This window comes from Epinephelus fuscoguttatus, linkage group LG9 (genome assembly GCF_011397635.1).
Source record: "Epinephelus fuscoguttatus linkage group LG9, E.fuscoguttatus.final_Chr_v1".
In the NCBI taxonomy this organism is placed as follows: domain Eukaryota; kingdom Metazoa; phylum Chordata; class Actinopteri; order Perciformes; family Serranidae; genus Epinephelus; species Epinephelus fuscoguttatus.
The window spans coordinates 17,411,060-17,423,386 of NC_064760.1; the positions used below are offsets into that span (position 1 = coordinate 17,411,060).

General features: G+C 37.4%; 2 protein-coding genes across 2 annotated transcripts; one reads left to right on the plus strand and one right to left on the minus strand.

The window, feature by feature from the left end:
* Positions 1–1,561: 1,561 nt before the first annotated feature.
* Positions 1,562–3,793, plus strand: mcts1 (MCTS1 re-initiation and release factor). The gene is made up of 6 exons (XM_049586033.1): positions 1,562–1,747; positions 2,667–2,819; positions 2,922–3,019; positions 3,102–3,235; positions 3,365–3,432; positions 3,530–3,793. The coding sequence occupies exons 1-6, from the start codon at positions 1,737–1,739 to the stop codon at positions 3,609–3,611; spliced, it is 546 nt and encodes a 181-aa protein (XP_049441990.1). The 5' UTR covers positions 1,562–1,736; the 3' UTR covers positions 3,612–3,793.
* A 472-nt stretch (positions 3,794–4,265) lies between these two features.
* c1galt1c1 (C1GALT1-specific chaperone 1) lies at positions 4,266–9,297 on the minus strand. The gene is made up of 2 exons (XM_049586032.1): positions 9,155–9,297; positions 4,266–6,946 (listed from the first exon to the last, which is right to left on the minus strand). The coding sequence occupies exon 2, from the start codon at positions 6,930–6,932 to the stop codon at positions 5,979–5,981; it is 954 nt and encodes a 317-aa protein (XP_049441989.1). The 5' UTR covers positions 6,933–6,946; positions 9,155–9,297; the 3' UTR covers positions 4,266–5,978.
* Positions 9,298–12,327: the final 3,030 nt, after the last annotated feature.

Here is a 12,327-nt window from a genome sequence, read left to right on the forward strand (position 1 = left end):
TCAGTTACTATTAATGTATGAATGGATGTACATATGTTGTATTTAACATTTTAAAAAACAAAAATATAATAACTGATTTATTAAAGACCAACTCACGAGCATTGTTTCTCCATCAAAGTAATTTTGTTCTGCTTCTTTCATTAAAAAACTACTTTACAAATTTTATTTTATTTTCATAATTTATATTCACATGTTCCCTGGCCACTGTATCTAGACCATATCCTCTGCTACATCATTGTTACTACTTTGGCTTATTTTTAGATTTTTATTTTATCAATTTTTATTATTTATTTATTTATTTATTTATTTTGTCTAAATGTGCTGTTATAAATGTTCAGATTTTCTAAATGTAATTTTCTCAGTTTTTCATTATGCTTGCACTATGAACAGTCTATGGAGGTCATAAATGAGCGTTTCACTTCACATTGTTTATGATTAGATAAACGTGTGTTGTGTTCAATGTGAAATACAGTGGCACACAACTTTGTGATGCACTGTGTTACAAACACATCAACAAGATGTCACATCAGATATTAGAAATTATATAATATGACCTGTTAAAATGTACTTGAGAGATTTAGAATTTATATGGATAACGTGTGGTTATTAAATTCAGATTAAGGAAACAAATGGCCAAATTCAGGGACTCTCTTTCCCTATTTTTATCATGAATTTAGATTTTACAGCACTACTGTATGCCAGAGTCAGCTCTAATGGCCAAGTATGTGTATGCGTACAAGGAATTTGACTTCGGTTTTATCTTGCTCTCAATGTTGCACACAGTTCCAGTAAAAATGAAGACAGAAATAAACACACAACAACGAGCAAAAAGCTGAACAAAGACAGGATACACACACATACAAGGTAAAAATAGGATATAAATATTGAATGTATATATAAAAAGCAGCAATGACCAACAACATACAATGGCTATATACAAGCCAAAATGTGTAAACTGAAACAAATACAGAACATGTATACATAGACTGTAAATATGAATAACGACAATAATAATAATGATAATAAACTTTATTTGGCACCTTCCAAAACCAAGTCACAAAGTGTTATGCACAATATTAAAAATATGAGATGTTAGAAATGAAATTATGTGCTCAAATGAATATAGAGGTTTTTTTTTCAAAAGATAAGTTTTGATAAGTAGCCTATAGCCTAGTAATTTTCTTTTAAATGACAAACTGATTAATCAAATATTCACTGAAGTTCTACCATGACGTTTACAAAAATTTGATAAGCAACCACATTCAGATATCACCAAAGCATATAATGTTTTAATAGGATTTTTAGAACTTATTTGCCTGTTTTAGTTTTGTTCAATGAGCAATGAGTGCTTCTACTTAACAAATTCAGAATTCCTGTGTGCATTTTAAACTCTACATATATAATTTATAATTTGTAGGTAAGGGAATATTTTAGTGCAACAGAATTATTGCATACTATGTAAAATAAAATCTAAAGATTATATTCTACATTTCAGTTCAGTAACCGAAGTTACCGTGGTGACAGGACCTGCCGTGTAACGTTAACAGTTGTCGTAAAATGACGTATCCCTCATACTGCTGGCCCTCCGCTGCTAAACAGGCGTGGAATAGCTATAGCATTACTTGATAAATGAATTGTATTCTCTCATTAATTGTGTTTACCGTACCTCATCTGCCGCAGTGAGACCGGACAGGCTTTGTCACAACTGAGGAACGCGCCTAGAGCGACCATCGAGGATGTTTAAAAAGTACGGTGCTAATTATTTCCATGTTGTAGCGTTAGCTAACCACAGCTAGGTGGCTAACGTTCACTGAGTAGCTAGCTAGCTTCCTCAAGTTTATTGTAGGCTCAAGTTCAGCTAATAAAACATGAGTTATGGTACGTTGTAAGATCCTCTGCTGTTATATTGAATCAGGCCTAAAATGCATCATTGCTGTGTGATTTAATGGTAATTCATTCATGTTTGTGAACTAACGGTGGACAATAAAAACCAAGTGTCATCTTGACAATATGAGAAACATTCAGGCAGATCTCACACTAGCTAAGCTTATTTCCTCTTACTTTCACCTCTTGTCTACAAAGCTCCCAAAACTACCCCCTTATAAGATTGTATTACAATTAAAGATTTGTATTGATGCATAATTGTTTGTACCATATATGTATGTATTCATGTATCTTGCTTGTCAAAGGAAATAAATTAGACTAAGACTACAGTTACTGTCTCTTTCCAATGTACAGCCTGCATACTGTGTAGTGGTTAATATCTGCCATAGTGGAACTAAATCATCTCTGTTATTATTTGTCTCAATGTGGAGTCAGTGTGCTCCACTGTTACATACTTGATTGTGACACATTTAGGCCTACAGTATAGTAGTTAATGCATGTAGTATATTGATACCACAAAACAGGATTACATTTTGTTGTAAAAAAAAGATTCCCACCATATGATGGACAAGCCACAAATGCAGGTTTGGAAATTAGCATCAGCCACCAGCCAAAACAATAACGGTAATCTACTGAGAAGCAGGTAGATTTTGGGATCCATCAGCCACAATGGCAGGTGGACAAAAACTTAATTTCCATCCCTGCACAAAAGCTTGTTCTGTTTTCTATCTGCATTTGTTGTAAACACAGTATACAAAAGCATTTTCCGTTTCCTGTTTCAGATTTGACGAGAAAGAAAATGTATCGAACTGCATACAGCTGAAAACATCAGTGATCAAAGGCATCAAAAACCAGCTGTTGGAACAGTTTCCTGACATTGAGTCATGGCTCAATCACATAATGCCCAAAAAGGACCCTGTCAAAATAGTGAGATGGTATGACATTTTATTTTCATCATCAAGGCTGTCATATGCAATTCAGTGCAGTTCAAAGCATTGTCTTCTACGGTTTTAATATTTCTTTTTTTCTTCCCACAGCCATGAACACATTGAAATCTTGACAGTGAATGGAGAGCTGCTTTTCTTCAGACAGAGAGAAGGACCATTCTACCCAACCCTCAGACTGTTGCATAAATGTAAGATCTTCTAATGCCAGCTGCTTGGTGGATGGTTTTGAGTTCCCTCACCATGATAACAAATGCTCTTTTCCTCTCGCAGATCCTTTCATTCTTCCACACCAGCAAGTAGACAAGGGGGCCATTAAATTTGTCTTAAGTGGAGCCAACATCATGTGCCCCGGGCTGACGTCCCCAGGCGCTAAACTCTACCCAGCTGGAGCTGACACAGTAGTTGTATCCTTTTATACAAGATTTGATTTCCTCCTGTGCTGTATTTTTTCCTAACTTCACAATGAAAAATGCCACCTTCCTCCACATTTTACATCACTTACCCATATGTTTGTCTTTAACAAGTGGATGCAGGCCATAATGGCAGAGGGAAAACAACATGCACTTTGTGTTGGCGTGATGAAAATGTCTGCAGAAAGCATGTAAGCTTTTATTTCCTGCATTATACAGAAGCCCAAAAAGAAGTCCTTCCCACTGCTGCTCTAGTGACGCTTATCTTTATCTGCCTTTCGCAAACAGAGAAAAAGTCAACAAGGGAATTGGAATCGAGAACGTTCACTATCTGAATGACGGACTGTGGCACATGAAGACGTATAAATGACGACATCAGCACCTGCAGCGCCCGCCCCCACCCACCGCCAGAAAGTGTGGCGCTCTTGACAGCGACACATGAGCTGCCCATCACCTGTTTACACCTGAGGACTTAGCTGTGTAACCTGCTGAACGCTTTGAATCAATCGCCAACATGCACAAATAAAAGAAAGATCTTGCTTTAAACTTTAATCTCAGTTGGTATTTTGCATCACATCCAATTAAAGATGCTCACATAATTTAACTGGTAATATTTAATACCTCAGGCAAAATTTGATGACCTGGTTTTCATGTATTGTTGTGCAAACTTGAAATAATGATGTAGCCTGTCTGCTCCTTAATCCAGGATGTGAGCATATTTACATAATGGCTGAAGGAGTGGTCGGGTGGTTCAACTGTTAGACCTGTTGTTCTGCTCCTCTGTGGTGAGTAAAGGTAGACACTGTGCTTACTGTCTGGTAAAGTCAGGTAAAATTAGGTACACAGCTAAAAATAATGCAGTTAAATACAACAGCCCTGCAAAAAATCTTAACTTCAGGAAAGTAATGCACTGTTGTATAAGAGCGCTGATTCAACTTCGTGGATGTTTTAGGGGTTGTACGCATAGGTGTAAATTTTGGGGGGGATACGGGACACGCCCCCCCCCTCAATAAAAACATGAAAGTAGCAAAGGACTTTTATTTTTACAAAAAGACATTTACACCATAAATTGATGCACAAAGGAATAAAATGGTGAATTAAATTTCCCAAGAATGCGGGAATCAAGTGTTAAAATTTTCTGGTACAAGACCCCAAACCCCGTGTTTAACATGCACCCTCCCCCACCTGTGTTGAAACTTCCACCCTTGCTTGGTTGAATGTATACCGTCACTCATGCACAGTAGTGTTGATGACCTTTGTAATATTCTGATTACATATCTCACTAGTACCAGGGCATCAATGACAGCTGTAATATTTTATTCTTTTCTTACCTGACAGCAGAAAAACATTAAGATACAACAACATGGTGGTCACGGCAGAACATAAAAAGAGGGAAGGAGTACATTCACAACATTATATGGAATTTGTTCAGCCTAACAAAGCAGTCTTTTAATTGTAAAAAATATTTCCATTTACCAAAAATCATTCACAGTATTCTTGACAACTTAATACACCTGGAGCCAGTGCTCATTCTCACTTTTTAAACAGTCACTGTTGGATCAGTCAACGCCACAGAACTGCATTAAATTAATTTTATTTTGTTATCCAAATGTCACTTTTTTTTTTTTTTAATCAGTGGAACAATGACATTTCCACTGATTTTTGGGTCTTACTTTAAGGTCTGGTGTGAAGCATTAAACAGCATCAAATGGAAAGGTTGCAGAACTGAAATTTCTCCCGTGTGCCAAGTGTGTAGGAGAACTACAGTGGCTGACACAAAAATGAAAATGGCCCTCTCTAGAGCCAGTGTTAGGTTTGTCTGTTCATGTCAGTTAATGTAAACGATTCATTTTAGGGTAATGAAACCATGATTTAGTTTCAGGTGAATATAAACTAATGGGAACATGATTCTGAATATTATATTCCATTTCTGCCAACAGACACCTCTAAATCCTACACACTGAACTTTAAACAGTCCTCTTTAAATCAACACTCTAAAACTACTTTATATTTAATCAGAAATTAATGTTATTATCCAAAAGTCACTTTTTGTTCTGAAGGAGCCGTCTTTTTAAAATATCAGTGGAAGTTTCTTTTGGTCTTTTTTTAATGTGTGGTAACAGAAATACACTTTACCTAGATGTCAGCATTGAGGTACAGTAATTTCCATTTAGCTGTATAAACGAATTCTTTGTATTCTTCACTCGACTTAGAACCGAGCCTAAGCTGACCCTTGATTATTGGTGCTTTTACACAGTCTTTAAATCAGCTGGGTGATTAGCTCTCTTTATTCTCAGAGGTTTCAAAACCAGAGAAATGAGATTAATAATGTGGTTGAGATGGAGAAGCACTTTGAACAGTTAAATCATTTCAGAAACTTTTCAGAAAATAGTCATCATCTGATGACTCTAATGCAGCTTTAAGACCACAGAAAGACAAACATCTAAGATAACAATAACCAAAACTTCCAGATAATCTAGTCCCATGTCACGAGTTTGACATACGTCCAAACTCTATCTTCATTCAAAAGGACGGCACACCCATAGACTGTTTACCTACACCACAATGGGGTGCTGATTGTGCCATGTGCAAAAGGTACAAATATACAAACAAGTGTTACTCCCACCCAGAATCCAGTTTAAGAAACAGAATTAGAAAACCATCTCCCCACAGTTAGGTTTGCCATCATAGAAGCAAAACATTTAAAATGCCACATGCATCTTGAAGGAATGAGTCTCTAGTCATTATCTGAGCCTTCAGGAGGGTTAAATACTAACGAGTCATGAAAGTCGTGGCCATAAGGACGAAGTCTGTAAACTCCAAACATCATAACCTGCATTTGATTCGGTGACATCCCGTTGAATGTGACTGCCATATCAGAGCAGCAGCCCTCCACTACATTAGTGGGGTTGTCCTTCATGCTGTCCGTTATCAGGGTGTTCACACTCTTGCTGTTGAACAGGCCCTTTCCGTGTGTGTCCTCACCGTTTTCTGCGAAGACGCCTGTATATTTGAGACACACGGCCAGCTGCTTGTCCTCGCTCAGCTTCCACAGGGCACGCCCTCTTTCTGGACATTTGTCTTCGTCCTCGAACACACGCACTAACCTTTTCAGCGCTTCATAGCTGAGAACAATGCCACTATCATACGACACGTACTCAAGCTCCCCTGACTTCATAGCGTTGCCCAGGTAGAAGGGCTCACTGGGATCCTTAGCGAGCACCAGGTACTTGAGGTTCTCGATGATGGCAAACGTGGTAGCTTGTGCCACAAAGAACCAGCGCAGGTCTCCGGCGTTCTCATATGCGTGCTTCAGGGCTTTACGTAACCTCGCCCAGTCATCTTTTTCATTCAGGTCCACTGCCTCAAGTGCCTTAGATGACTCAGAGGTGTAAAACACAGCCTTATCACAGTGTTTGCTCCAGGTGTCCACCGCAGTGGCCCAGTAAACAAGGATCTTGGGCTGGACCATGATGATGCAAGACACCCGGACTTGATTGCTCAACTCCTGCATGTGACTGTCAGAGAGGCGTGTCAGCTCGTCTTTACTTGGGGCCTTGACGTGATGGTGATGATGGTCGTCTGTCCTGGACTCCATGCCGGGGCTGAAACTACCCAGGAGCGACAGCACCAAGCAGAAGAGGCCTCCCATGACCATCCCCTTCATGAAAGAGCCTCCTTCGGACAACATCTTGGCAGAGGACACTGGACAAGAGAGGAAATACGTTAATGCTGCTGCTACTCAGTGTTATCCTACTTAAAGCTGAAAAGATTAAGTCATTATTCAGACAAAAAAGCCATACATGATCCATTCCAAGTTTATCAATTGTGACGATTTTCTGCTTTTCTTTGTGTAAGTAAGTTGAATATCTGGGTTCTGGACTGCTAGTTAAGACAAGTAATCTGGTGATGCTTTAGGAAACTGTGATGGGCACTTCTCACTATTATTTGACACTAATTGATAAATAACCATCTTTGGTTGCAGCCCTAGTCATGTTTGTAGAGACATTTTGCTTTAAAGAGGCTCAAAAAATGACTGAAAAATAAAGCAGCTGGTGAAGTCTCAGCTAAAAACATTCAACAGATGACCTAAAGTTTTGATGTGACATTACAAATGTCCGTCTGTTTCAGCTGTTTGTAATACTACTCGTCCTTTATACTCTTAGACGTACTGAATACTGCCGTTCTGTTCTTAGTTTTACAGACTCTGAAACCATCATACACACTTTCATTTCCTCATGTTTAGATTATTGAAGTGGACTTCTAACAAACATAAATCAGAAATTGACTACTAACAAAGAGTCAGAAAAGAGATCATAAAACTCCCCTTTTAAAATGGACGAGCTCGAGTTCATTACAGAATTGATTTTAAGATTTTACTCATTGCCTTTAAAGCACAGAGCTTTTCAGTGTTGTCGTGATACTGGAAATTGTAACTTTAATACAATGCCTTGATGACCTTAATGTGAATGAATTGTCTTGCTGTGTTTTAACTTGTTTACACTGGCTGGTGTGTATGTTGTGTTTAAGACCTGAGCAGCTGAAGTACTTTAAAAGTGCTAGGTCAGGATGACACTAAAACTTCACATGGGTGTAAAAGGAGACATGCTTTGCAAGGGTCGTCAGTCACAACCAGTTGTGCAGCCTCAGATTCTTCAGTAAAACCACATTGTGTTTGCTGCATTACTACCTACAACAAATGACAAGGCTGCACTTACTCAATACATGTGTGCTTTACTGGTTTAGTTTATGTTTTATTTAGCTGGAGGCAAATTCCTGTACGCCAAGTGCTTTCTTAAATAATGAACAGTTGTATTCATGATCAGTTAGTCCGCTGATTACTTTCTCAAGTAATTGTTAAGTCTATTTAATATCAGAAAAATGTGACAAATCACACTTTCCAAGTCCAAATAATGTCTTCAAGTAGTTTGTTTTGTCCATCCAGTTCACTATCACCAAGGACTAAGACAACCTTTCAACACATTTAATATGTTAGATACTCACATAAGAGAAACTGGAACCAGAGAATTTGTGGCATTTTGGCTCTTAAAAATGAATTAAACATTTTTTTTAACCAGATGTATCAACTTCATTGTGTGAGGCGTGCAGTCAAATTACTTAAGGGACCCTTGTCCCCCCACAGACATCTGTCGCTACACATTTAATTAACACACATCTCGGAGTATCATTCCCGTACATTGCACATGATCTCTGTACTGTGAACTTTTACACATCCACTGATCAATATGTTTGCACATCCTGCACAAAACTGTTCTGCTCTTTTTTTCTATTGTACATATTTATTATATTTTTATAGTATCCTTTTAATATTTGGTATTTCTCCTACATTTATGTCATTGTCTTTTACAGTACTTTGTCTTCATTTCCTACTTCCTCTTAATGTTTATAGTATGTACCAAACACCAGGAAAAGTCCTTGTAAGTGAAAACCTACTTGTCAATAAACCTTTTATTTTTCAACCTGTTTTCTGACATTTCACAGACAAATTAATCGATTGGCAGCCAAATTGATTGGCAGATTAATCACTATCATGATGTTTGTAGCAGCCCTAATGTAATTTAAAGGCATTAATAAAATGGCGTTAGCTTGTTAGTGTCGTGTAAACAATATTTTAAGGTCTGAGCTCGACTGGTAACATTTAACAGTGAAACATTACAGACACATCACTGTTTAAACCGCTTATCTGTTTTCATCGTCGACATTTACACGATCAGATCTGACCAGTCAGCAGTGACGTTAGGAAACTCGTGAACATTGTAACAGGCAGTTGTAGAAGTCGTACCAGCTGTTAGCTAACTGTTAGCTTCCTAGCTTCGTAACGTTAACACTGTGAAGCTAACTCGGGGTCTTGTTAGCAACATAAATAAAACAAATAAAGAGCGTTAACTGTACCTCGCTAAGGAAATGCTGCCGTGCTCGGTGGTGCTCCTGCGTTGGCTCGTCTTTCAGCTCCCTCTTTCCTGTTTGGTGAGGAGAGTTAATTAACAACTTGCGTCAGGTAGGTGCATGTTCACAGTTTAACACTCAACAGAGACTTCCGGTCTCTGAGGTCACGTGACTCGCGGAGAGCTCGTCACTATAAAGTTTACAGCTTGTTTTATTTATGTTTTGTTGAGCCCCAACATGGTATTAAAAATAATAAATAATATATATAAAATATTAGATAAATGTAACAATATAATATTCAGTAAATTGTTAATAAAAAAAAATACACGAATGATCCAAAAGTTTGGACACACCTTCTCATTCAATGCGTTTTCTTTATTTTCATGACTATTTACATTGTAGATTCTCACTGAAGGCATCAAAACTATGAATGAACACATGTGGAGTTATGTACTTAACAAAAAAAGGTGAAATAACTGAAAACATGTTTTATATTCTAGTTTCTTCAAAATAGCCACCCTTTGCTCTGATTACTGCTTTGTACATTCTTGGCATTCTCTCCATGAGCTTCAAGAGGTAGTCACCTGAAATGGTTTTCCAACAGTCTTGAAGGAGTTCCCAGAGGTGTTTAGCACTTGTTGGCCCCTTTGCCTTCACTCTGCGGTCCAGCTCACCCCAAACCATCTCGACTGGGTTCAGGTCCGGTGGCTGTGGAGGCCAGGTCATCTGCCGCAGCACTCCATCACTCTCCTTCTTGGTCAAATAGCCCTTACACAGCCTGGAGGTGTGTTTGGGGTCATTGTCCTGTTGAAAAATAAATGATCGTCCAACTAAACGCAAACTGGATGAGATGGCATGTCGCTGCAGGATGCTGTGGTAGCCATGCTGGTTCAGTGTGCCTTCAATTTTGAATAAATCCCCAACAGTGTCACCAGCAAAACACCCCCACACCATCACACCTCCTCCTCCATGCTTCACAGTGGGAACCAGGCATGTGGAATCCATCCGTTCACCTTTTCTGCGTCTCACAAAGACACGGCGGTTGGAACCTAAGATCTCAAATTTGGACTCATCAGACCAAAGCACAGATTTCCACTGGTCTAATGTCCATTCCTTGTGTTTCTTGGCCCAAACAAATCTCTTCTGCTTGTTGCCTCTCCTTAGCAGTGGTTTCCTAGCAGCTATTTGACCATGAAGGCCTGATTCGCGCAGTCTCCTCTTAACAGTTGTTCTAGAGATGGGTCTGCTGCTAGAACTCTGTGTGGCATTCATCTGCTCTCTGATCTGAGCTGCTGTTAACTTGCGATTTCTGAGGCTGGTGACTCGGATGAACTTATCCTCAGAAGCAGAGGTGACTCTTGGTCTTCCTTTCCTGGGTCGGTCCTCATGTGTGCCAGTTTCGTTGTAGCGCTTGATGGTTTTTACGACTCCACTTGGGGACACATTTAAAGTTTTTGCAATTTTCCGGGCTGACTGACCTTCATTTCTTAAAGTAATGATGGCCACTCGTTTTTCTTTAGTTAGCTGATTGGTTCTTGCCATAATATGAATTTTAACAGTTGTCCAATAGGGCTGTCGGCTGTGTATCAACCTGACTTCTGCACAACACAACTGATGGTCCCAACCCCATTGATAAAGCAAGAAATTCCACTAATTAACCCTGATAAGGCACACCTGTGAAGTGGAAACCATTTCAGGTGACTACCTCTTGAAGCTCATGGAGAGAATGCCAAGAGTGTGCAAAGCAGTAATCAGAGCAAAGGGTGGCTATTTTGAAGAAACTAGAATATAAAACATGTTTTCAGTTATTTCACCTTTTTTTGTTAAGTACATAACTCCACATGTGTTCATTCATAGTTTTGATGCCTTTAGTGAGAATCTACAATGTAAATAGTCATGAAAATAAAGAAAACGCATTGAATGAGAAGGTGTGTCCAAACTTTTGGCCTGTACTGTATATATATATATATATATATATATATATATATATATATATATATATATATATATATATATACAATCAAAGGATATTTATTCAAAAAATATTTATGATGACATTCTTCTTGTAACACTTTTATTTCTTACATGACATTTAATTTATTCATTAAGATTTGCTTTATATATTCATGTGTTTATTTAATGTCTTTTTATTTTATTTTTTATTATTATTAAACACTTTTGGGTTCCATAATGTTTGCCATCAGTTTAGATTTTCTCTAAAATTGTTGCCTGGACAAAGATTATGTAATTTGTTCATAAGCAGGCTCTGATTTTGAGATATTCTTTCTGATTATATAAATTATGTGGTTTTAAAAATGGGACCACTGTTTTCCTTAAATCAAATCAGAAATTAAGTGTTGACCTGTGTCATAATAAACTTTTATGTTATTTATTTATTTTATTTTATAATAATTTAATTAAAACTGGCATGAACTGAACTGAAATACACTATAAATAAATTCTAACTAACTACAGCTGAAACAGCTAGTTGAATAATTGGTAAATTAATCCACATAAAACTAATATTCCTCTATTTTCATTATTGATTAATCATTTGAGAAAAAATGGCAAAAAATCATTTAATTTCTTATAATAGTATATTTAAATAATTTATTACTTTAATTTCATTTTGGGAAATACTGTGTGGTCATGCATTTGGAAAGAATATCTACTGAATTTAGCACATTTTAAAAATGATTTTATATTACATTATATTTCTTAGATATAACAGGTTCTTTAATTTAAGAAAAAAATAAAAATATAGTGGTAGTACATCAGTTGACCTCTTCCTGCTTAAACTTGCAGCTATTTTAAGAACCTATGTTTAGGGAAATGACCCACGTGTCAAACTGAATATTAATAATTAAATTCAGTCAAAAGTCAGATGAAACACAGTATCTCATCCCAAGGTCTGGGTTCAGAAGTGGGAGGACACAATTAAGTTACTTACAGACATTTATATGACACACTGTGATAAATGTAGCCCTCATGTCCTCCCTAGGTTTAACAAAATTTGACTGAACATTTCATGGCTGATCATTGAGAAATGGAGCCATGAAACTATTAAAGGTTTACATGTTTATGACACAAGAGGATACTTTCCTAGTTACTGCAGTCTCCTCTTGATTTTATATTTTATTATGGATTTTGAAACCAATGAACTACACTACTGAACTGCT